The sequence below is a fragment of the Sceloporus occidentalis genome, unplaced genomic scaffold, assembly GCF_023333645.1.
Source record: "Sceloporus occidentalis isolate IW3139 unplaced genomic scaffold, rSceOcc1.0.p SCAF_2, whole genome shotgun sequence".
NCBI classification, from domain to species: Eukaryota; Metazoa; Chordata; class Lepidosauria; order Squamata; family Phrynosomatidae; genus Sceloporus; species Sceloporus occidentalis.
The window spans coordinates 59,841,461-59,868,320 of record NW_028316982.1 but is presented as its reverse complement, the minus strand read 5'-3'; the positions used below and the strand labels follow the sequence as shown (position 1 = coordinate 59,868,320).

General features: G+C 37.6%; 1 protein-coding gene across 5 annotated transcripts in view; it reads left to right on the top strand.

Annotated features, from left to right (window-relative positions):
* Nucleotides 1–26,860, top strand: part of LCOR (ligand dependent nuclear receptor corepressor) — a 101,255-nt gene that overhangs the window by 51,466 nt on the left and 22,929 nt on the right. For 2 of the 5 annotated variants that reach the window (XM_089509679.1, XM_089509674.1), the window contains one exon: nt 6,422–6,515. The exons of 1 other annotated variant lie outside the window; for it this stretch is intronic. In XM_089509679.1, the coding sequence (XP_089365805.1) occupies nt 6,422–6,515 (94 nt within the window). Of the gene's footprint in view, nt 1–6,421; nt 6,516–10,479; nt 19,875–26,860 lie in introns of those variants that run through there. 2 more of the 5 variants (XM_089509680.1, XM_089509675.1) reach the window with 2 other exon arrangements.

The following is a 26,860-nucleotide window of genomic DNA, read 5'->3' as shown; positions in this document are numbered from 1 at the left end:
GTAGCTAAAGATCTGCAAATTATTGGTACCCTTAGTAAACAAAACTAGAAGGAAGTTAGAAGAAACAGTCTCAGGATGTGTAAGAATTTTATTTCTCAATTAGCCAAATATGTTTGGTTTGAAAATATTTATATGACATTCTTAAGGGCTGCTCACGGAAGGATGAGGGGAAATATGTACTAATAATTATAGACAAGGCACAGAGTGTGCTTATATGTCTTTTATCAAATTGTTGATAAAATGCATCAATTAAGAAACAAATTAAACTGGAAAAATCTGTATACATAAAAAACAGAACTCAGAAAACAATGTAAAAATCAAGATCTAGGGATTTCAGAGTGTCTCCAAACTTTTGCCTGGCAACTGGTAGTTCTCAAAGTAGGAGGCAAAGCTGTATGCTTTCCCACTTTTTCCTCAGTGTTGAGATCATCCTAATCATAACAGCCCGGTGGCAGGAAGTGAACTTAGGGACTGTGTAAAAACTTAAAATCTAAAATGAATTGAATTTATAAGGTGCTAGAGTACTAACCCTCAGTATCTAATCTGTTTTCCTTCTCAGCAAGGTCTGTCATTCTGAGAAAATAGATTATTTAGCATGTAAAAATAAAAGATCATGCTCCATAAAGTGATCAACCAAGGAAGCACCTATACTTCTGTTCTTAATGTTACCGAGATGTTTTCTTATACAAATTTTCAGAATTCTGTTTTTCTTGTGTATAGTTTGTTAAAAGGATATCTGATATCATAGATCACAAAGTAAATACTGTATTAAAAGTTGAAACATGTTTCAAAGTGTATGTTTTATTGGTACAGTATGATCCCTGTGTCCTCAGGATCAGTATCTGCAGTTTCACTTTCTCACATTGGAAGAGATATATTTTCTCTAGGCTTTTTCTAGACCCCCCCCCCCCCCCCAAACACAATTCTGTGGTATGCTTCTGGCAGAAAGTACCATAAAGTTGGGCTAGAGGACTTAGAAATGCCTAGAGGGGTGTTCTCTCTAGGAATCTTTAGTTCCTCCAGCTTACTCTGTGGTCAACTTATAATGAAAGTCATTCATTTCGACAGGGTTCACTATTATCTGTGTTTTCCCATTTTTATGGTAAGCACAATGCTTACAGTAAGCACAATGCTTACAAGTGTGATAACCCCTAGGGATTGTGGCTGCTGGCAAAATATTGGGATGGTTGTGTTGATGTGCTCTGAAATCAGATCTTACTAACATATCATAAATGTTGTGAATTCTTTTGAAAGTAATAAGGGGCTTTTCTTGGCACTGTAGCTCTATGAAACAACAGGTAATAAGACTGCATTCCAGAGAAAATATGCATTTTGCCAGTTGTACTGAGCTTTGGAAAAAATGATACTTTTTATTGATTCCAAATGCCTCATAGCATTAAATATGATATACTCATGTATAAGTCTAGAAATTTAGGTTAAAATTGACCGAAAAAAACCTGAGTCACTTTATCCATGGGTCAATATAAGTACTGCACTTTAAATCATATATATATTTAAAATCATCCCCTGGTGAAAGACAAGAGTTTAATCTGCCCTGGAAGTACTGACACCTTTCCACTCTCTCATCCATCCAGCCTTTAGTATGAGCACAAATAGTTACTGTATATACTCATGTATAAGTCTAGAAATTTAGGTTAAAAAATTGACCAAAAAAACTGATTCGACTTATCCACGGGTCAATATAAGTACTGTATCTTAACTCTTATTTAAAAGAAGGAACCATCCCCTGGTGAAAAGCAAGAGTGTAATCCGTCCTGGAAGCACTTACCCTCTGTTTTCTCTCATCCATCCAGCCTTAAGACTAGGCACATATGCCTGCTGGAATTTTGTAAGTTCTTTGACATTGTTTTACTTTGCTTCATCCTTCAGATCCTTTGCTGTATGCCCCTAAGTTTTACCCTTGACTTATCCATGGGTCATAGCAAAATCCATAATTTTGGCCACAAAACTTGCCCTCGACTTATACATGAGGTCGACTTATAGTCAAGTATATACGGTATGCCTGCTGGAATTTTCTAAGTTTGTTGGCATTGTTTTCCTTTGCTTTGTCATTTACATCCTTCATTACATGCTCCTAGGTTTTATCTCTAATTTATCCACAGGTCATATCAAAATCCATAATTTTGGGCCCAAAATCTGCCCTCGACTTATACATGAGGTCGACTTATAGTCGAGTATATACGGTATCTCTCTCAGAGTAACCATTGGAAATAACAGTTACTGGATGGCCTTTGTGATTTCTTCCAACTCTATGATTCTATGTTTGCTGGAATTCCTTCTGGAGGCTGGAAACATATGATCCTCCAGAAGTTGACTGACTGCATCTCATGTCATCTCTCACCATTGATTGTGTTGGCTAGAGCTGATGAGAACATGCAGTGAAATGACATCCAAAGGGCCCCCAGGTTGCTTATCTGTGTTCTAAGCTATGGTTGCTACTAGCAATTGCTTTTATGAACCCTTGGCTATAGTGTTTTAAACTACTGTTTCGTTTTTTAAAAAAACCTTAGCAGTCAGTTGGGTGCTTCTAAAACAGCAGATGCTGCAAAAATTTTTTAGCATTTGCACATTTTGTTTCCTTGTCCATGAAAGCACATACAGAGCAATTTTAATTGATATTTAGTATACTGAGTTTTCTCCTTGTGTGAAAAGAATAAATGATTACTTGAGTACATTCCATCTTAAAATAAAATAAAAAAACTTGTGAGCTCTTTAAAACAATCACCTGTTCTAAGGTTAGATTATTTGTATTCTCCCATGACTTTGCTGAGAGAGGACATGAATGTTAGACCATGACTTTAATAAAACACTGAAGTACTGTGGATGAGTAGAGGCCAATCAGGTTTGCTACTCATACTGCTGTAATGGGGGACAGAGAGGATGCCTAGAATAAATAGTGCATCTAAGTTACAGTGGCTGTTGATAAACTGCATGGGAGAGACTGGCAAGGAGGAAGAAGTGAAGAGCAAGACCTGAAATTTTGTCTTGTGGGGAGTGATGAAGGTCAGAATGAGCACTGTTTCCTGTAGGGAAACAGGGGAGATTACCATGCAAGAAATCAGATTTACTGGGTTTGGAAAGAAACATAGTGAAAGTTTGACTAATATGATGAGTGAGCTCTTCTACCTAAGACTAGGAAATGTTTAATCTTCTCTGTGCTTTAAGAGGTACTAAATTGACTCTGGGACATCTTGTCAGAAAGGAGTTTTCCATAATCAAATTTAAATATACAGTTGTCCCTCCGTTTTTGCTAGAGATCCATTCTGGACACCCCCACGAAAATGGAGGCTTGTGCATATTCAAGACCCATAGACTTGAATGGAATGCATGCCATTGCAAATAGCGGAGGTTGCCCCTCTGCATATATTCAAGGGGGCGGATCTCAGATCCGCGAGTTAGGAGGGGTGACTGTATTTGCCTAGCCTTTGTTTGAAAACCGTAGAAATAATTTTTCACAGTCTCCTTAAGTAGCATGTCTGTCTGCTGAACCATTCTTACAATCAGGTAATTCACACCCCAGTCCTATAAATATGAACTTCGAATAAAATCCCTCTGTTTAGTAAGGTTTACTCCTGCATATGTTAGCATAAAGTTTGCAGCCTTTAAGCCCATACCTTCTCTTGTCCTTACCTCTTCTTTTATTCAGGTGGAAAGTTGAAAAACTATTTCTTGTTTAGTAGCTTTTCAAAATGTAACATATTCCTTCACATGTCTTACTGCTCTCAGGCAAAGCACATTGTTCTTTCAGCAAATATAACATGACTGGCTAGAATTCCTCATGTGTAGTTATCCCCAAAGTTATTTCCAATGTGCCACCTACTTGAAATGTGGTGCCTGATGCTTAACTCGCTACAAATTATGGCCTTAACCTATACTGAGCAGAGGAACGTTCTTACTGCAAAATAGAATTTATCTCTTTCACAGGTCATGTTAAATTGTGTTCAGTTAAACATCTAAACCATTTTAAGCATGCATAGCTGGTTATTTATAATGTATACTTTTATATGCTGCTTCTTGGTGTAAAGCAGGGATTGGCAACATATTTTTGCAGGACCCCTTCTTATTTTTACTAGAAACAAGGTGCTGAGAGCAAGCATTCCTTGCTTGCAAGGCTAATAGTCCTGGGAGGTTTCTGGGGAAAATTTTAGCCTTAGAAGTAAGACATGTGAGCCATATGTATCTTGTTTCCAATGAAAAAAGCTTCATTTTTACTGTCATCATGAATGGAAGTGCGGTGTGATTCTCACAGGTTCTGGGGAGATTTTGATCCCAAATGTTGATATATTATCTATGCTTGATGTAAATCTTCATCCTCTGCTGACATAGATGATAAGTGATGAGAGAAAAGGCTGGTTTTGCTGTTACTCATACTCTTTTCATAGACAAATCACATCTTTTAGTTGGTTTTCTGCAAAATCTTATCTTAACAGGATCTTGCTCTCTTTCCCTGTTAGCAAGAGAGCCCCTTTCTGTTAATGGAGCATAGCAGAAATTCCCCAACAGCAAATTCTGGATTTCTAATGAGTCAGGTAGGATTGTAGTCATCATAACATCCCCCTTTCCAGACTAGGCAAGGCAGAAGAATACCATAGCCAGTAGTCTCAAAATCTACTGAGACAGCCACTAGAACTAATAGAGCTACACCCTCCCATCCATTCCTCAGCATGAGATTGTGGAACCAAAATGGTTTCTTTCCTAAAAGGAACACAAAATGAATACTTGTTTGAATGATTATGAAATAAGGTTACATTTGTCCAGTAAGTAAGCATTAGGTATTTTATTTATGTGAGTGTTATTTGTTAGAGAACAGAACTGCAACATTTAAATATAAAATAGATTTTTGGGTGAGAGACCTAAATGTTATCTTGATGCCATTTACCATAGCCATAATAGGTCATGAATATGCTCATGAGCTTTGGAGTTTTTACTTACTTGAACAATAAAAGGGGAGTTCCTGTATACATTAGAGCTTATATCTAAGTAGTTAGAGTGGTGCTTCATCCCTTGCTGGATTAGGTATTATCAAAATATTGATGTTTTGCATATTAATACAGGAACGGGGAGTGTGAGATCCTCTTCTGTGGTCTCAAGTGCCATCAACCCCTAATAAAAAACCCTTCTCTTTTTAAACCAAAAAGTGGAAAAGAGGAGTCCCAAACCATCTACAAATACTCATCCCATACCCCCCCTGACACCAAAGATAAAGGAAATTAAATTCTGAAAATTAGTCACCATGGTGACTGGTAGATAGATATCATTTCCAGTGCACATGTATGTACCAGTGTGGTCCATTGGGATGAGATATGGGGGAGGGAAGCCTCTACTCCCTGCACAGTTTCCCTTCCCTGTACTAGTGGGTGTATACTCTGAACCTAGGATAAAGAGGGATGTTGTTATGATAACTTGCTGTGTCAACTGTTTCTTGCTACCCCTCTCCTTCCATTTTCCTTATCGCTGTATTGTAAGAGTTGTCTTTAATAATATATAGTAGAGTATCTTCCAAAACAATGGGGGTTCTGAGAATGGTTAGTTTAATATGCATTTTCTTCAGAAACAGGCAATCATGCTTGTTTAGAAAAACACAAATGCATCAAGAATTTGGAAATAATAGCTAAACAATATGAAAGCACTGGTTAAAACCAGAGGAGAATACGTTATACGAGAACTTCCTTTTTAAAAAAATCATTCATGAGTAAAGATGTGAAGGCCTGGAAAAAAAACAACCCAGAAAAAATCATGAACATCCCCCCTCCTCACCTCATTTTTCTGGAAAAATGGAACTAGGTATAATAACAGAATTTATCATTGTTACAAAATAATCATTAGAGTTATTTCTTGGCAGGCTCTGGTTTATGTGTTTCAAAATCATATCATTCCATAGATTTGCATAAGTATTAGAAAATACTGTAGAGGGAATCAGATTCAGTATTTGCATATTCAACAAATGGATACCAGACACTATAAAAATATTTGTTGATTGATTAGAATTGGAGTCCTCTTTTTAAAAAAGATCTTCTTCATGAGATTTACTGATCTCCAGTTGATTAATAGAGGGGTTAAAAGCCTCTTTCTGATTTGTAGCTATAAGCATTTGAGCAGCTACACAGTTACCAAGTTTTTATGAGATAGGTGATGATTCTGTCAGATACAAAGGCAAAAGACCAGTATCTGGTGATGGATAAATTATCTGATAGATCAGACTAATTTCCCTAAAAACCTCTGATCAAAAACTTGCAGCAACAGAACAGGACCACCAGAGGATTTAATATATTTGAAATGAATCTTGGAAGTGACTCAAGGTTAATTTGGTGGCAGGTTTCCAGAATAAATCAAGTGTTCGTGTGTGTGCTTGGTTATGCCCATTTTTTCTTATTGTCAAGTGATTCTCATGTCTCTGCAGACGGAGTACTTGATCTGTCCACTAAGAAAAGCCCTTGTGCAGGCAGCACATCCTTGAGCCTTTCACCTGGCTGCTCCACTGCTCCTGGGAATGGGTAAGGGAAATTCTTAGTCTTTTTGTTTAAACCTCTTGGTTGTTGTTTATGTAAATGGGTATTAAATGCTTTCTCACAACTTCAACAAATAGAATTTTTAACCCTTCAGAGTATAACTATTTCTTACAGAAAACATCTTCTTTCCAGTTTTCAGATGTAAAAAATTAATTCAAGGTCAGAACTAGTTTGGTCATGTAACTCCTATATTTAAGAGTGTAAAGATGTGATCTTTCCACTTTTAAAATATGAATCTGTGAATTTCAGATGCTTGATAGTGCACACCCAATGATTGTGGAAGCATGTGGGGCTATTGGTGGCTAATGGCCTATCAACAAGTAGCTGCGTGAACCAGCACTTCCACTTGAAGCCTGTTCATATGACTGGTACTATTTGCAAGATCATGACATCTTGAAAAGGCTATTGCATCTGCAATTGCTGTAGCTTCTATGTGTAGACCTTGTATGGAGATGGCAATTATCAATGCCTACACTATCTTTGCTGACAAGGCCAGCATCAGATTTTAGAGGACCCTTGGGCATAATGCTCCCATTGAGCAGCTGCCATTAGTGCTTATCCACTAATCTGCTTGCTGATGCTACTAACCAACCTCAGACAAATTTCCCCAGGGGTCAGTGGCACTTTCAGTGAGAACTAACCACCAAAACTGGCCCTCATCTGTTATCTGTGCTCATCACTTGCAATGTCAAATTTCTGTAAATGCATTCACAACCTACCATCACTTCATAGTTACTATGGGGTAATTTCACATCCTGTACAGATGGAAACTGAGCACTGGCTTTGCTTCAGTCCCATTTGAGTGCTGTTACCCACTGGAAAACTGGTCAGCAGGACTGGGAGACGGGCCTTTCTGAACCCATGAGCCCTCAGTAATCAACAATGCAGGTCCTATTTACTGATGGGATGATCCCTGGGGGGCCCAAGCAGCCAAACAGCAACCCTGTTCTTGGCCCTTAGCCGCAGCAGATCCTTTAATTTTCCCTAGTCTCTTGGGTCTCTGTTCCCTCTCCTTGCTGAGCTGAATGATACCCCTTGAGATCCTCTAGTCACGCTGCCACCACCCAGTGAATCTACAATGAATTCCCCTTAGCACACACTAGGACTTGCTAAGGACTTATAGTTTTCTTCCCTTGCTAACCTAAGCAAGCAACAACCGAGCTAAGGCACATGTATAGGAGTATAGAGACAGCAGATACTTTTAAAGAAAGTATTTATTTTAACTAGACAGAGCAGAACAATAAGATATCATTCATGCACTCTTGGCCTTGCAGGTACAGTATGCATAGTTGTAAGATGTTTCAGGCAAGCCAGTGGATAAAAATAACAAAACCCTAAATGCTCTAGCTAACACATTCCTAAGCTACTCACACAGAGATGGAATCTGCAGTCCCTGATGGGTTTTTGGATGTGAAGATCTGGCCCCCTTGTCTAGCTCAAACCACATCCCTGAGGCCTGCCTTCTTGCCACAGGCCCAACACTGCAACTTTCTCAATAAACTAGACTCACACTGCAGAGACACACTACATGGTCTCAAAGGCCTTTTATAGCGCTCTGTTGGAAGATTCTGGAAACTCCCAGTCCCGCTCAACTTGCTTGGCCAATTGGGCCTTAAGTCAGCTATGATGTAACTATTCATTAGCATGTACCTCCCCCCCCCAGCTTAACCATTTGTTGTCTGAGAGAAGTTGTCCAGTGACTGGAGGTCCAGTCATTACAATTGGTTTGTGAAGTTTTGACAGTTCCATGACACTCCCATAAGGGTCTGCTAAGTACCTAATTAAGGTGATGATAGCTTATTCTTTACCAAACCAAACAAGAATGTGTCAGTTAGTAATCAGAGTATTTAGGGCTGAGGCACTGAGGCAAACAAGGTAGGCTGATGAAGAATTGAACAGTGTTTGTTAGAGGTGCATTGGGGGGTGGAATGTGAGCTACTATTACAGCACAATGCTGTCATCTCATTAATTTCCTGTGGGTCATGAGAGTTATAGATATAATTATCTATCATGAGGTATTTTCATGATGAAATATTGAATGGTTCTTAATAGTATACGAATTTAAAATTTACAGGGTGCAGATTTCTTTCGGTGAAAGTTGTACAGCCGTACCAACCCCTTATATTTAGTTCTGTGTGCTAATAGGAGGAAGTAATCTAGAGATGATAAGAATTTGGAGTAGTATTGGGAGGACCATAAGACAAAGTTTTAAAATGTTTTTTTCCCCTGAATTTTCTTAAGAAAATTGAGTGGCTGAATTTGGACCTATAATTACATCATTAAAGTTGTTGGACTTCTGAAAATAACCACTGTTGCCAGTTGCTGAGATTAAAGATAAGAATTTACTTTCTTCGCTATTTGGATCCCTTGCTTAACTCTATAATTTGAAACTTTTTAAAACTCAGCAAACTTTCCTGTGAATGGGGAAAATCTGCTAAGGTGTTTGTTTCTTTTCTGAATATTTTAATAGGTTTTGTGAACTTTTGTTAAAATATAGCCCTCCATGGATGGCTAAAGGTCATCCTCAAGAGATCAGCATGTTTGCTGAGTCTTAGAGACAATAACATTAGGAGGTGTTGAACTGTACCATGTGACCATCTTTTGTATTGTCAAGTTTAATGCTAATTAATGATTGCCCTCTGTCAGCCAATGTGCCAGTTAATCCTTAAGTCTGGATAGTTGTTCATTCCCATAAAAAGCAGAAATACACACTGCATTCTTTAACGTTTGTTAAAAATTTAGTCTTCTCTCTGATGCTGTGGTTAATTTAAAATCAGTGTACAACATTTGTTACTAAATTGAGACACTTCATATTTTGATTTTAATGATGTTTAATAAGTATCTGTTAAAGCCAAATAGGTATTTGCTGAACCTAATTGACCCTAAATGCAAATTTAGCTTATAGCTACTGGAAACCATGTCATGCAAATGAATTACATTTTATGTTACATTATACCAATTCTGTTCACCCAAATATTCTAAATAAAAATTGTGTTCCAGATAAAAACACTTCTTTGTGGGCTCTGTGCCTCAAAAGTGGGCTGTACACCTGCAGAGAATCCCTGTTGCGGTCTTAATGGGTGTAATGCCAAAAACGTATTACATGATTTTTTTCAAATTATTTACAGGATTTTTTTTAAAAAAAAGTTTGTAAAAAATAAGTTTTTTAGTCTCATCAGACTTGAGATAGTATTTACAAATTAGATTAGGTGTTGATATGTTTAATCAATAGGTCAGTAAAGTAGATTCTAAATATTTGTTCTTATACAAGAAAATAATCCCTTTTCTTACTTTGGCATCTGGAAAACAAAACAGAACAGATAATTTTGTTTCTTATAGTAATTAATTTAAAAAGTGTCAGGATTTTTATTTGAGAATAATTTCTCTTGCGTTTTTGTGTTTAATGCAAAGTAACCAAAACACCTTTGAGTTCTGTTGAGCACTCTTGATGCTGAACAGCAACTGGCTTAGATAGGGTGAATAAATACCCTCCAGATTTTTATAAAAAGTGTGGGTGGCTGATGTGTGTGAGAGTTTGTTGAATCTATTGCATTTTATCACTCGGCTTACTCTTTTATTACTGTACTTGTTTAGTGGTAACGTCACACTAGTAATACAGTCGTGAATAAACTCTGGCAAATGATTATTCCTTCCTAATCTATAATTAAGATGCTGTTTTCAGACACTTGCGCGAAGCCTTTTCTGCTCCAAGAATTTGTGAACCCAACCAAAGACCAGCTGACAGGTTTCATTTTTCTTTGCCCAAAAAGCTTCTCTTTGTTTTTGAACAAGTTTTTAAAAACTGACTGCTGAGACTTAAATTTTTTTTAAAAAACCCACAAAAGTGATGTTACCCAAGCAAGGCCTTCTAATAAAGGAGTGGCCCCCTCACCCATTCCTCCCTACCTGTGCAAGTCCTGCTCACATCAGTTTCCTTCCATCCAATTAGGCGACCTGGGAGACCCAGCCAGCACCATGCAGAGGGACTTCGGAGTGGTGATGGGGTGCCCCCGAGAAGCTGGCAGGATGGAACAAGGGAAGGGTCTGGCCACTCCACATCTCTCAAAGTTCCATTGGCTCGATCGCTGCAGATAAGCGAAGAACTGCTGAGCAGAAACCAGCACACTACACCTGCCAGCTACGGGCCGTCTGGGTTGCAGAATCACGGACAGCACATGATACTATCCAGGGAGGCTTCTTGGGCAAAACCACACTACGAATTCAACTTGACAAGAATGAAATTCAGGGGAAATGGTGCACTCAGCAACATCAGTGACCTTCCTTTTCTTACAGAAAACTCGGCCTTTCAAAAAATGGCACTTCAAACTAAACAGGATGGGAAAAAGGACATGAGCCATTCTACTCCTGTGGATTTAAAGATACCACAAGTTCGAGGCATGGACCTTTCATGGGAGTCCCGTTCTGGCGACCAGTATAGCTATAGCTCTTTGGTGATGGGTTCACAAACGGAGAGCGCGCTTAGTAAAAAGTTAAGGGCTATCCTTCCGAAACAAAACAGGAGGAGCTTGCTGGATCCCGGACCGGATTCCTGGGGCTCAGATGCTGAGCAATCTACCTCTGGACAGCCATATCCCACCTCTGATCAGGAGGGAGATCCTGGCTCTAAGCAACCTCGGAAGAAAAGAGGCAGATACAGACAGTACAACAGTGAGATATTGGAGGAAGCAATTTCTGTGGTGATGAGTGGGAAAATGAGCGTCTCCAAAGCTCAGAGTATTTATGGGATTCCCCATAGCACCCTGGAGTATAAAGTGAAAGAGAGGCTGGGCACTTTGAAAAACCCTCCAAAGAAAAAAATGAAATTAATGCGGTCGGAGGGACAGGATGTCTCTGTAAAGCTTGAGATAGATCCCCAGGGAGAGGCAGCACAGAGTGCGAATGAGTCAAAGGATGATTAGGGATGTTGTTAGAGTGCCAATTACATAATAAACTGGGTGAGCACTATGGCATTGTCAACTCCCACTTATGTACCCAGTTCCTTTTCAGTTACTGGGTACAGGACATGCTCCTTTGCAATTCAGCATACTTATATGGACAGAGGGGAAAGGGTGCTCTGAATGTTGCATATTTGTAAATTTTATGGCCCGATATGGCTTAGAGCCCTTTTTGTGTTCTGTTTTTGTTTTTGTTGTTTGGCCTTTTGCATGTTTCTCTAATATTTTATAGAGAATTGAGTTACCTCACAAAGAATGCAGACATGGAAGTGGACTGCTTGCCTCTTGAGCCTGCATGGACTTTCAGTTCTTTTATTGGATTTCTTTTTTTAAAATATGGCCTTTTAAAAATCACTTTCTTGAACTCTTTACACATCAAGTCTTTAGTTGAAGTCAAAAACAGGATCATTGCTTTATAATTAGATTTTCAGAATATTTTATTCTTGGATCCAGCTGGTTCAAAAGAAAATTTAAACTTTTTAAGAGTGGCTGGTTTTTTGGATTCAGAGATTGGTGGTTGGATTCCTTGTCAGTTGGGTCTAATTTGGAGCCATTTTGTTTTAAATTTAAACTCCTTTTACCTTTTGCAATCTGCTTAGTGCTCACCCGGCGGGGTGGGTGGGAAAGGGATAGGGGAACTTTATATACACTACCTTCAGAATGCTTTGGTTAATTCCTTTGGAACACTACCTTCCCTGTAATTTTGTTTGTTCTTTTATAAAGGTGAGAGTCGGACTCACCTGATCGAGGATGTAGCCTTATCTCCACAAACTCCTTGTATTCAGGAGCATCAGGGTACACTGAGTGATATACTAGGGTATTCCTCTCTTTAACAGAATATGGCTTTTGTGGCCTACATGCTTTTAACCGATGGACTTCTGAATTTGCTGAACTGTGTGTTTCCAACAAACTAGTTTAAGCAAAAAATAAACAACCTCTTCTGAAGGTCAGGAATACATATAACCTTGATTTTAAAATACCCACTAATCTCTAAACATTACAACCTCAGTACTCTGCCTAAATAGTCATGTAAATGAAGGATCTATGTTAATGTTCAGGGAAGCAATTTTTACAAATCTTAATAAAACCCATGATCAGATCATTCTGGTCTGGCTTAGGCTGGGCATTACACTGTCAGGGTTGAACACCCAGTGGGTGTTTCCTTTTTAAATACTAAAGTTGCCAGTAGCAGGAAATATTCTTGCATATTCTGATTTATTTTTCATTTATCCACTGTTGATTGAATAGTGGACTAGCACACATTCATGTAGGCAGATCACCACTAGCACTCCTAAATTGTTTTTAGTTACAGAGGCATCATTCTTCTATTTCAAGCTTTAAATAAAGCTCTCTGGATTTGCAGCTTCACTGAATCAGACTTGCTGGTTCTTCAGGTAGACAGACAATTTAATCTTAGCTGTGCAAAAGACTGATAGGACTCCACTCTTCTGCTTTGCACAACCAAATGAGGCAATGGAATTTGTATGTGAGACAACATTAAGCACTGTTCTTATTTAGATATCTTACGTTAATGACTGAACATGGATGCTAGGATTCATAGGAAGAAGGCCTGGATAGCCCCAGGGCTGCTGCTTAAATTTGGGGTCAAATTATTAAGTTGGCCTTCTTGACTGATTGGTTGAAATACAATAGATTGCTGGGAAGCAAAGGTTAGGCACACCATTGCTGTCATGTTAAATATGCACTTCTCATTCTTGAGAATGACTGGGCTTTTAGCCCTTATATACTTTGTACTACTGTTCTTAGATATTTTTTGTTTTGGTAGCTTAATATATTTCCATACTCAAAAAGCAGAGTTCCCTTAGCTATCTAGTTGTCATCTCAGTTCAGAAACCTGTTTGAAGTTCCATAGCTATATAGAAACTCTGCAATATAATCCAGTTTCACTGGAAATTGCAATAAAAATGCACTCTTTTAAATGTGTGGTTTCATCTGCTATTGAAAGTGTGGAAGAAGGTTTGCTGCAAGCTAGAAGTGTAACACTTGCATTGAATTTTACTTTCAGAGGTTTAACCTTTTGTGGCTATTTTTATTTAAGTGGTGTATGAGTTGCGTTCTATAAAAACTTTGTCATAGTATATGTGGTGTGCTCATTTTACTTATCTAAATATTTTCTGTGTTTATCATTAAGTGGATGACAATCGTGCAGCAAAAAAATGGTGTGCCTACCCTTTAATGCTGCAGTTTGAAAAGAGAACTAATTGTATGTCATTTCAAACCGTAGGTTGAGAACTGTAAATAGGTAGTGATAGTTGCATACTCTTACTGCTTTGGTTAGAAAATGAATTAAACAACCAAACACTTAATTTTCTCAGATTAAAGTCCTGGGACCTGACGATTGTAAGATTCCTGTCTGCAGAGCTTTGTAATATAACACGTAGTATCTGTGATCTCTTCCTATTCAGGTAAAAAAAAATATCCCACAAGCTTTGGAACAACCATATTTCCTCAATCTCTGCTTAAAAAAAAGGATAAAGTAGGTTATTTTTAAAGCACTAATTGCATTACTTTGGTAACTGCAATATAAAATAGCCATTATTGTTTTGTGAAGCATGGTTAAAATTAGCTAGTTGTCCCTTTTTAAAATTTCAGAAGCCTCTCAAAAATAAACAAAAAGCTGCTGAATATTCAAAAGATATAAATATATCTATATTTTATCGTAGGTTTTGTAAACTTAGTCTGTAATATTCAGGTGCACCTTTTTAATGTTAAATTTTTCTTTTAAAATTTCATCTCACCTGTTTTTCTCCCCCAAGGTGGCTCATTTTGTGGCTGTATCTCACTCTAGATTCCTAAATGAACCACTGAAGTCAGACTGCTGTGACAGGCACCGTTGGTGTAGCTTTGAGTAGTATTTGGGAGCATTTTACCTGTAGAAGAAATGGAATCAGTGTTTATCCATTAGCATGTTTAATTTTCTGCTAACCAGAAGTTTGCATGGCCAAAATCCCCAACTGACCATAGTTTGATGTGGGAAGATGTGGTTTGCTGCTGTCTTTGTAAGAGAAGCCTTGTTTTCTCCTGTTTCCAGTAAATGGATGCTCGTGTAAACTTGTGCAAGAGATAGGCTTTAGGCCTTGTTTTCCCTACTGTTTTTGAGGGCATTTTATAGGAAGATAGCCAAGTGCAGTGCTTCAGAGATGATGTCATGCATAGGAAGAACATCTGGGCATTTTGATCAGTTCTATCATATGTGGAACCAGAGTTTGATAGAATTATGGTATATCTGTGGTGGTGTTTGCATCTGAATGACAGAAAGAAATTATTAAAATATGCGTGGCAGCCTTGGCTTCTACAGACCAGCTATCATGAAGGATAGATTCTCCCTATGCTCCCAGTCAAAAAGACTAATGTGAAGAGTGTATGTGTGTAATGTTTAAAATCAAATTCACTATCGTACTGGAATATAGATGTTGCTTGGTGACCTTTTGCTGCAGCAGGTTATACAGATGAGTAAGGCTTAGTGTCGTAGGGGTACAAGTGTGGAGTTAATTATTGTACAGTTCTGTGGAGCGAGCCCAGTGTGTAGAAGATGTATCAGTTTTTTACTTGGGTCTGTAAAATATAAAAGTTCTTTCCTGAAAATTCTGGAGATCTGATGAACTATTACCTCTGTCGGCCATTCTAGAACCTCAATTCCAGTGCCCCGAGCCTTTTCCTTTTCACTACAGCTGTCAAAAATAGAAGTTGTAGGGTTTGGGCTCTTGGCCTTAATTTGTAATAAAAGCCCCCACGTTTATCATAAGGATTGAAATACAGTTTCCCCAGGAGTCCTTAAGATCCTATACATGTATCAGCCCAGTGCACAAAGAAGATTTCCTTTTCATCTGGCTGGTCCCAGGACTGCTCTATACTTCCTGCTGCTGTGCCTCCAAAAGAGGCTTAGTCTGAATATTAAAAAAAATTCTAATGCAAATTTGGAATTATTTTAAATAATTAAGAATGTGTCATATTTTTTAAACATGATAGTAGCACAGATTTGCTTTGTTTCCTTTGGCATATCCCAAAGCTTCTTGACAAATATGAGGCAGTTTAACGGAGGCACAAGTGGTTGCTCAGAAAGTGTCAGGTGTCGTTAATGCTGTTTTAATATGTTTCTTTCCTATGGAAAAAGCATATACATATTGGCTGTTATGCTGATCCTATTGACATCAAGTGGCATGATCTGCTGTTTCTCAGTGAGCTACTTAACAGTCCAGATGGAGAGGGAATATTCTTCATTTTGTAACACTTTTGGCAATAGGGAAAAGCAGACCCCACCCCCTTGATGTATAATGGATTAGACATAAAATTCTGCTAAAAGTATCTGAGTGTTTTAGAGGCAAATAAGGCATAGCACAGGAGTGAATGGGGGACGCATACTTAGCAATCTCCTTTCTTATCCATGAACATTTTGCTAAAGTTCTAAAATGAAAATTGAAAAATTTAGCCTCTTCATTCTAAAGAGGGGATGTTCAGCTGCTAGTGTAGTCTGGACCTAGGCAGCCTTCAAAAGAAAAGTTTCTTAATAACAGGGGTATTTCTATATTTTCAGGCAAGCAAAGGAGATTTTATATAGGTTTTTCCCTAGGCTGCCCTTTCTCTGATGTGCATCAAGTATCTTTTCTTCCCTTGCAATTTCAGAAATGAAATAGTATTTTTAAAAAAATACTTTAATTTGCCTGCTGCCTGCATATTACACTTCCTACAGTCAGTTGACTGTCCCAACTGTTCTCAAACAGATTCAAAAACAGAAGCCTGTCCATACATATTTACATGATGGAAATAATTATTTACCTATAATCTTCACACATTGTTTTAGTTTGCAGTAAAGTTATTAATTTAAATCTGTTTTAGTTCTGCTGGGTTACTTTGCAGTTTTGTCTGCTTAATGGAACAAAACAGTTGAGTTATGATAGGTGAACAATATGATACATTAGTTTGTAATGGTATGTACCAGCATTACCAGATTAGATGGTGGGATTTATACAGACTATAAACAAAAACTGCCCCAGAGGTGAAAATCTTAGTGTAATAGAGACTTATTTTCTATTCATGCCTCGCATCAGCAACTTGATTCTTCATATTAGGACCAAAAGACATAAAAATAGAGAATGCAGTGAGAAATATTAAAGTTCTTGATATATTGTTTGGATGGACAACTAACAGAGAGATAGTACCAGGATGTACTGGAGGAAAGGAATTGGGATTCAGTTAAATCTGATATTCTGGGGTTGGAAGAATGGAGATGGGGGCATGTGGCCTCTGACTCTTTACCTAGCTGTACAGCTCTATGGTGTATTACTTTGTTCATCTCCTTAGTAAATATTTTACAGAATACCTAGTCCTGAGTTGAAGTTTAGTAAAATTAGTAAGCTTCCTGCAGACATCTAAAATTATGCAAATACAGATTAATTTATTATAATTTATTAGTATTAAAACTTATCGCTCTTTGATACCAGAAAAGGAAAAGTTATTAGCCATTATAGCAAATTTTCTTGAGAGAGATCTAAATTTGATTTGGTTCTGTACCAGTAACATATTCCAGCATGAAAATATACCGATATTCAGGTAGTATTCTAAAAACATCTCAAGAACTTCTTAGTCTGATCACGACATCTGCTTTTATTAATTCATTTTTCAAACCCCTGGAAAACCAAATTTTGTCCCCTCTATTAGCTTATAAAAATCTGATTTAAGTATCTCCTCTTCCACTCTTAACCTTTTTGACATGCCATGTCAGCCTCTAATGTACCTTACATTTGGTGCTACACTCATCTGACTCTTACAGACTTGATAGAAAAATGTATAATAATCTTCACTGTCCATTAAAGTGCTTGTCTGACCTGATTTTTAACTAAAAAGAAGCAAACAGAAAAGGGACTTTCAGCACTTTTACTGTTTCAATTCTAATTACAATTTATCTGGTCTTCATATCTGGGTACTGTAAAAGTTTTAGTCCACAAATGATTGATTGTTTCAGGTCAGATAATTTCTGTTGATGGTAAACTTTCAGTTTATCTTATAGCATAATTAAGTCAGTTTTATAATGTTCAGGCAGCTTCTGGGAGTACACACTTGATATTTTAAGTAAACATTTCAGTAAACATTTCAGGGCTTTAAGAATTGGGATCTCAATGGGGGAAGGCTAGGTGAAGTTTCCCAGATGAAAAATAGTTTTAGACCATTGTGTAGTGCTCAGTTTGAAAGTATATCACTAGGGAAATGGGTAGGGATTTTCTCTCTCCCTTTTGTCTTCAGGGAATGAGCAGTATTTAGAATCTTTGGCTGAAATTCAAGCCTTTTTACCATGTAAATTTTAATATAAATTCACTGACATGCTTTTTACATCAGAGGACTGAAAATGGATCTTAATGTTTAAGTTGTTGAATGGTATATTTCTTAAATGAAGGGGGAAATTTAAAAAAACTAACTAGATTAGCATACCAGCATTAGTGATCTTAAGGGATTTTAGTATGTAATAGGAAAGTCTTTGATTAAAAAACTAATCTTGAATTGCTAGTCTGTAACGAGATGCATACTATGTAAACAAGTGAAGCTTCTTTACTTGTTGAGAGAGGGTACATGGCGGCTGTCATATGCCCTAGCATCAGAAGAACATTACAGACTGCAACCTCTCTTAAGTCCCATTTGGTGGTGATATCCATGGGATTTTTGCTTACAGCAGCTTACTGCTGCTTAAACATGTATAAATATGTTTGAGTGTTTGCTCATAACTCTTTCTAACCTCCACTTGTTAAATTGTCAAATGTTGGTATTTTATCAGTCCGCAGTGTAAGTTATAAACTAATGTGCTTAGGATTCCAGCTTGTACACACACTGTTTGAAAACCCTCAGGGACAGTTTACACACTACCCTCACTCAATTCAGGTACTTGTACACTATTCTTAAACCTAGCAGTGACTTGTATTTTATTTTTGTTTTTCTTTTGATGTGCTAATAGCACATCCTTGATGAATGTCAATTTAACTCAGTTCAGGTATCCAGGTATAACTCAGCCAAACGGATTTTAAAGCTGCATATTACTCTCCAGCACGCAGTGCCTCAGACACGTAGTGGCATTCTATATATTCAGTTATTACTACTGAGCAAGATCGCATGGGGGTTCCTGATAATTATGTATTGTAAGAAATTTCTATATATAGTATGTGTATTATGTTATATACATATATATTATATATGTAATCTTAAAGGTATATATTTAAAAATGCCACTACCAAGCCAGCACAGCTATTGTCAAATACATTCCTGGCTGTCTCTGTAAGTGAAGCAGGGACAGCTTCTCAGTATGGCTGTGGTTTCTCCTTCATCCCAGGTACTTCTAAACTTGAGCACTGGCCCTTGGGTGTCTGACCTCTACATTCTAGTTATGCAATGTCTCTAGGAATTCTGTGCACTGGCCACTGTGATGGAAGCCAATGGGCCAGGTGGGCTTGAGTTTATTAGTAACCCTTCTGCCAAAGTTAGTGTTTTATGGCAAGAGTGTAAACTTTTCAAATAATCAGCAGCAGCACATATATTATGGGAGCAAATGAGCACTCCTGTATTATGACCCTTTTTAGGTGTCTCACCTCTTGTGCCATGCACTAATTTATGAATGTGTTGGCATTTTACACCTGTACTCGTGGGTCTGCTTGTTGAACACTAAAGAGTATGTGTGCAACACATCAAAATAAAGCCTGCTGCTCGCGCTGGCATTAATTTCACTGTAATTTTGCGTCAGCCATGACTGCTTTATTATTTGATGCTTTACACCTTAGAAAGTTCTATTTATGTAAAGTATGGAAAATGGCATTTTTTCACAGACCTCTAAAAATACAAGTGTCATGGGAAAATAAACCAGGAACCCCCTTTTTAATCTATGGACCTCATTTCAATATACTGTTTACAGTTTGACGGAATTGTATAATTTAATATTTCTCTTGTACTGTAGTTTGTATTTATTTACAGATTTTTTTTGTACTGTGTGATTTGAACTTTTTTGTTCCTTGCTATGATCAACATTTTATGTAGTAGAGCACTTATGATCACAAATTAAGGTTTTTGGTTTGATTGCACTACATTTAATTTTTAATGCAGTTCTGATTTTTTGACTGGACTTAATAAGCTGTGTCTTAATGTATGTGATAAGTACTTATAAATTTTTAATTCACGTGGTCCACTCTTTTTTCTTTTCTTTTTGCATTGTATGTCAAAAGCGCCGATTCTCTCGTTGTGCATGTGTAAGGGTTTAACAGCCCTGTTGTATTGTTTGGCCATGTCATTTTGGAAACACATTCCCGACTGTAACGTGTATGGTAGTTTTCACTGGATGCTAGACTTTTCAGAACCACTATTCTTCTAATAAATTTTGTTGTGAAAACTTGAATGGTTCAAAGCACTGGTTTCTAAAGTGTCTTTTTAAAATAACTTGTGGTTCAGTATATATTAGTTCAATAGAGTACGGGGTGAATTGATATACATGTGTATACAACTGTTGCTATTGAAAATGTTTGCATGGCTGAGCAGATGACTATGAATGCAAAAATGTACCTTGCATTATTTCTCCTTTAGCCACCATCTGATATTTTTGATCATGTGTAGATTTATTTTCCAATGATATGATGATGGTTCTGGCAGTGTTTGTACTGATGTTGTTTACATTCCTCCAAACTGCTTTTGTGTGTATCTGCTTTCAAATTCCCTGTTGATTTATGGCAGCTCCATGAATTTCACAGGGGGTTCTTAAGCAGGGAATATTCAGAGGTGGTTCTGCCAATTGATTTCTCTGATATACAGCTTACAATACCTGGTATTCATTGGTGATCTCCCATCCAAATACTAACCAAGGCTGACCCTGCTTAGCTTCCAAGATCAGACAGATTCTGGTGCCTTTAGAATGTTTGGGCGTGGTATAGTAGTTTTAGTTTTTGACTAGGACTCGAGCCTAGGATTCAAATCCCTGTTTAGCCTTGGAAACCCACTGGGTGACCTTGGGCAAGTCATACTTTCTCAACTTCAGAGGAGGACAAGGGCTAATTCCTTCTGAACAAATTCTGCCAAGAAAACCTTAGAGTCACCGTAAGATAAAAATGGCTTTAAACTGCACAAGAACAACAATTTGCTATTTCATCTGTTTAGCAGTTTCAAATTTTTCATATGGATTCATTACATAGAATTGTGTATTTTTTCTGTTTAGCTTCTTTGGGATTCTGATACAGAAGGGAGAATATTGGGATATATGCTATATAAGTAAAAGAGAAATAATACCTGAGAAAATCATAAGGTGGCTTTCATCATATCAATTTCATGTTGTGTTTCTTCTGAACATTCTTTTAGTGTGGTAATATTTTTAACAGATCATGTAGCACTGTTAATTCTTGGGCTTGTTCCCACTATGAAATAGAGCAAATTGCCAATTGGTGTAAATGACCCTAGTACTCATTTGAAACCGGTTCCTGTCACAATGTGATTGAATCTTGTCGTGATAGAGTGAGGCAAAGGCAAAAAAAACTGGTTTTTCCAGAAAGTAGTTTATATGTGGTTCTTTTCAGAAGAATCGATTCAAAAGCGAGTTCAATAAGTGGGAGCGACATATCAGAATCGATTCATTCTGAAGGGGAGGGACAAATGGCAGAGGGGTGTTTACCATCCCTCCTCAGTTTTTGTCAGCTCCACCATTATATTGCCCCCCCCACCCAAGGGCTGCTGTTGTACTTGTTTTTTTTAAAAAAATTAATTGATAGAATATTTGATTGATTTTGCATTTGCAAAAGCATGTAGTTGTGAAAGCAATCATCAAATATGGGTTCAATTTAATATTTTTTCAAAAACACCATTGTCCTCCCCTTCACCCCCCTGCCTCGTTCCTGTCTGCCTCCTCCTCCGTCCCTGGCCACTCCGTTCCTGCCTTCCCCGGCCTTCTCTCTCCCTGGCCACTCTGATGATTGACAGCTTTTTTGAAGCAGCGCAAACTAATGGGGAAAACAATCGTGCCAGAAAATAAGTGATTAAACTGAATAATGAAAAGATCTACTTTCATAGTGGGAACAAGGGACCTTTCAGAATCTATTTTGGAATTGGAGTGGAGCCAAATCGGAAATCAAGATGTGATGAAACTCAGTCCTCTAAGGTCATGTTCAGAAGAAAATGCCACTATTTGAAAATGATGGATTAACCTGGGTTGATATTGTTTCAGAAAAAATAATCAGAATTTTGACTGGATTCTGCAAACAATATATTCACCTGTACTCAAAACTATGATTGGTAGCAGCTTTGAATTTATAGGAGAGGCAAGAGGAAATCCACTATTCTTCTGGAAAAAATGTTAGAGTAATGATGTCTGCACTTCACCATCCTGTACTTCACATGGGGTGATCCACCCCATTTATCAAATAATCTCATATTCCTATGTGTGTTCCTGGCTGCTCAGATGTATGATTTTCTGACCGCAGAAATCATTTATGCACCAGTTTCTGGTTCCTTTTTTGATACACCCTTGCATCAACATGACACATAACCCACAGCAGAGAAATGTGAGTGGGAGGAGGCTCAGTTCTCACTGGATTCCTCAAAGTGATAGTAAATGAAATAGACAGCTTTAGTCTTTTCCCTATATGCATTTTAATCCCCACAGTTAAATGGCAAGTGTTTTAAAAGGGAAGTGCATTTGGAAATTTGTATGTTTGTGTGTGCATGTGAGAAACAGGAAGGGAATGAGAGATTCCATCAAAAATTAAAGTTAGCTGCAGTCCTCACCACAATGATATAGTTAATGGATGTAGTTTGCTCTTGTGAAGTGAGGGAGCATTTTGTACTACATTTAAGGACATTTTAAACTACTTTCTTTTAGATGGCACTGTCTCCACTGTATTGTTCCCTAGAATATTGTTTCTTAGTTCACATTGTAGTTTGTAAACTTTTGTGTTCTGTCTTTCCCTATTGACTATATTTGCAAATTATTAATTACTAGCAAAATATTCTGTTATCATGTCAGACTGTGTTTGTGTGTTCATGTATGCAGGCAGGGGGAAGCAATAGCATATTTGTCTCTCACACCACTGGTATCCCCGAAAGCACCCTTTTATATCCTTTGTAAACACATGTTTACTGAGAAGTGGGGAAGGTATAAATTGCTGGATGTGCAGCCAACTGCCCAGTGGTCTGCTTTTACTTTTTGAAAAAAAATGATCAAGCTTCTACGAACATGGAGGAGAGAGGTGGGGAGCAAGAGAGCACAATTATTGATAGTGCCTAAACAAATCATTATTGTATCACCTAATGGGAAACATGCCTGAAAATATCCTCCAGGATTGGGAAGGGAGACAAACTCTTTAGAGGAATATTGCTGTATGTGTTGACTGGGCCGGTTTTTTTCTTGGCTCAATGTTGTCTCCAAATATAATTCAGCATTTTCACAAAGAAATGAATCACAAATCAAATTAAGAAAGGGTCTGTGTTAGGGGACCAGTGTGTCCTTATTTGTTGGGAAGTGGCTGTTGTATAATGTAGCTCATCTATTTATCATGGAGTCTTACTTTTTATTTCTTGGAAAATGTCTTCAGAATAATTATCAACTATTGCTTCTGGGAAGTTCAAGCCAACTAGATTTCTAAACAGGCCAGTCTACTTCAGGAAGAAATATGTGTTCCAGTAGTTTTCTAAAATAGTTTTAGAAAAAGTATAACATTTGAAGAGAAAACTATGATTTATACATGTGTTTTTCAGGACCTCTATACATGCATCTGGGAAATGCCAAGATTCACAAATTCCCATGCACTGGTGTTTAATGACAACTTGAAGACAAGCATCCATATAGGCAAAGTACAGCAACACTATGAAAGATTTGCTGGACAAAATGCACTATGGGCTAGACATTGTGTATCCCAGTATTGAAAATACAATTATTCAAAATGTTTTTGTTAGAATTTTTCCTCCCAATTTTATAGAATGAACAGTGCACACAGGCAGGGAAAGACTGAACAAAGGGTTTTGAAGTATATCTTTCTCCTTCTATTATACTCACTAATGCATGCAAAGAAAATACTGTATATTTCTTTTTGCTTGCATTAGGATGTGTGAAGGTCTTTGTATTAGCACAATTTTAATATTTAAAAAAAATCTCAGTGAAATGGAATAATTATTCCATATATTGAGATGTTTCTGCCTTTCCTAATGAATGTCTTTTTATCTGAGTGAAAATCTTCAGTTCATTTCACTACAGCATATGTCTTTCTTTAACAGGTTTGATTGCAGGTGCTGACTGTAACAGTCTGTTTCTGAACACCTTTGCTTGGGAGTTAGTTCCACTGAATTTAGTTAGATTTTTACTTCCTTCAAATTTTGCTTTAATAACTGAACCATGCATGGGAGTGCTTAGTGCTTTTGGCAGCCCAGGAGAATGAGTAGCCATGTTCTTTTGTGATTAATGCCTATATGCGTTCTTTCTCTTTCTCTTTGGTTATATTGTTTGTATTAACAAACTAGTGTGACAGAAAGTCTAGTTAAAATCTGTTCCTAAAATGCTTTCATATACTCTCAAATATTGCACTTTTATTACAAAACCGCATAGTTGTGTGTTCTGTAACTGCCAACTGTGACGGCCAGCACTGCCAGCACTTCATCCTCTTAAAGTGTGTTGTGCCACTCCATGTTCCTCTGTCTACTGAGGATAGTTGATCCTAATAATTGGAAATTCTGTACAATCCAACAACAACTTATTTATAATTTACTGACAAAGCTCCTGGTCCTGTTGTTATAAGTGAGGAGAGACAAAAGAAGAGGTGATAGCAGAATAATATTGCAGGTGGCAATATTATTACAGAAATATTTCCTTTCTTCTTCCTCCCTCTGCATCTGATGCACGTAGACTAGTTTATTTTCCTTCATTGCAGTGCAATATAGAAACTACATATTTCATTCAGCATAAAATAATAAAGGTGATAAGTCAAGGCTAGATTTACCTTTCCCACTGCCTGTAAGGTGTCCACTGTCAGCTGAGTAGAAAGTAGAGTTCGACTTCACATTGAGTAGAAAGTGTTGTACACAAATTTAATGTACTAAGTATCTTAGTGTGACCTTTCATTTAATCTATTTTGCGATTAGTCTTCAACTTTTCAATTGTACAAGAAAACATTCAGCTTAAAAAAGCATTGTGAGGTTTTATGATTGTAAATAAACTCTCATATCAAATTTACTCAGCTGTGCAAAATTGCAAATAGTAAGATTTTTCAAACCAAAGCTTTGGTAAGTATCTTTTGTTGGTTATTTTGATGTACTTAGCTCAGGCATGATCCAAAGTAACAAAGCTTTCATGCATTTCCATTTGGAACAGTTTTCAGTCTATTTAAAAATAAAGTAAAACTCTGTAGTCCTTGGCCTGCAGTCTTGAACAACAGAGAACACACCAGTAATTAATAAATATGTGGTAAACCAGTTTGGAAAACAAGATAAGATAAAAGGAAGTCAACTTTGTTCTAATACTGACTGCTTTAACATTTTTTTTAAAAACTGTTTTCATGTCTTCTGAAAAATTAATTTTTTGTCAGATGTTTATAGTAAAAGGAATTTAGATTTCTACCCATGAATAATTTTTCCTCAAAAACTCATGAAGCTAAAGAATTCAAAGATATAGCCGTGTTAGTCTGTAGAATCAGTATGTAGAAAGATCTTGTAGCATCCTTGAGACAAATCATAGAATCGTAGAGTTGGAAGAGACCACAAGGGCCATCCAGTCCAACCCCCTGCCATGCAGGAAATCTCAATCAAAGCATCCCTGACAGATGGCCATCCAGCCTCTGGTTAGAGACCTCCAAGGAAGGAAACTCCACCACATTGCGAGTGAGTGTGTTCCACTGTCGAACAGCCCTTACTGTCAGGAAATTCCTCCTAATGTTGAGATGGAATCTCTTTTCCTGTAGCTTGCACCCATTCTTCTGGGTCCTGTTCTCTGGAGCAGCAGAAAACAAGCTTGCTCTCTCCTCAATATGACATCCCTTCAAATATTTAAACAGGGTTATCATATTACCTCTTAACCTTCTTTTCTCCAGGCTAAACATCCCCAGCTCCCTGAGTCGTTCTTCATAGGGCATATTTTCCAGACCCTTCACCATTTTAGTCGTCCTGCTTTGGACACACACCAGTTTCTCAATATCCTTTTTGAATTGTGGTGCCCAGAACTGGACACAGTATTTCAGGTGAGGCCTGACCAAAGCAGAATATAGTGACACTATTACTTCGCTTGATCTAGACATTATACTTTTATTGATGCAGCCTAAAATTGCATTGGTCTTTTTAGCTGCCGCATCACTCTGTTGACTCATGTTCAACTTGTGGTCTACTTGGACTCCTAGATCCCTTTCACATGTCATTTCATTCAACTAGGTGTCCGCCATCCTATATCTGTGCATTTCATGTTTCCACCAAAGTGCAATACCTCACATTTCTCCGTGTTGAATTTCATTTTGTTAGCTGTGGCCCAGCTTTCTAGTCTATTCAGGTCATTTTGAATTTTGATCCTGTCCTCTGGAGTATTAGCTATTCCTCCTAATTTGGTGTCATATCCAAATTTGTTGAGTATGCCCCCAATTCTGTCATCCAAGTCATTGATAAAGATATTGAATAGCACTGGGCCCAGGACAGAGCCCTGTGGGACCCCACTGGTCACTTCTCTCCAGGATGAAAAGGCACCATTGTTGAGCACCCTTTGGGTTCGGCTGGTCAACCAATTACAAATCCATGTAACAGTTACCTTGTCTTGCCCACATTTTACAAGCTTGTTTGCAAGAATGTCGTGGGAAATATATCCACAGCATTCCCTCCATCTACCAAGCTGGTAATTTTATCAAAGAAAGAGATCAGATTTTTCTGGCATGGCATGACTTGTTTCTCTGAAATCCATGTTGACTTTTTGTAATTATGGAATTGCCATCTAGATGTTCACAGACTCTCTGTTTAATGATCTGCTCTAGAATCTTTCCTGGTATTGAATTCAGACTAACTAGACAATAATTGTTGGGATCCTCTTTTTCCCCCCTTTTTGAAGATGGGGACAACGTTTGCCCTCCTCCAGTCCTCCTGTTCTCCAGGAGTTTTCAAAGATTATTGCCAATGGCTCCGATTACATTTGCCAGTTCTTTTAATACGTATGGTCCTGGAGACTTAAATTTATTTAGATTAACAAGATATTCCTAAAGACTACGAAGGCTCATGCTTCCAGCTTCTTTCTTTAGTTAGTCTCAAAGGTACTACAAGATCTCATGAAGCTAAAGTTAAGGTTTAATTAATGCCCAGATAACAGGAAAATAATATTCAGTAGCATGAAATACAGAAAAACATTGTACTGCAACTATAGTATTATTTCTATATCTTATCATT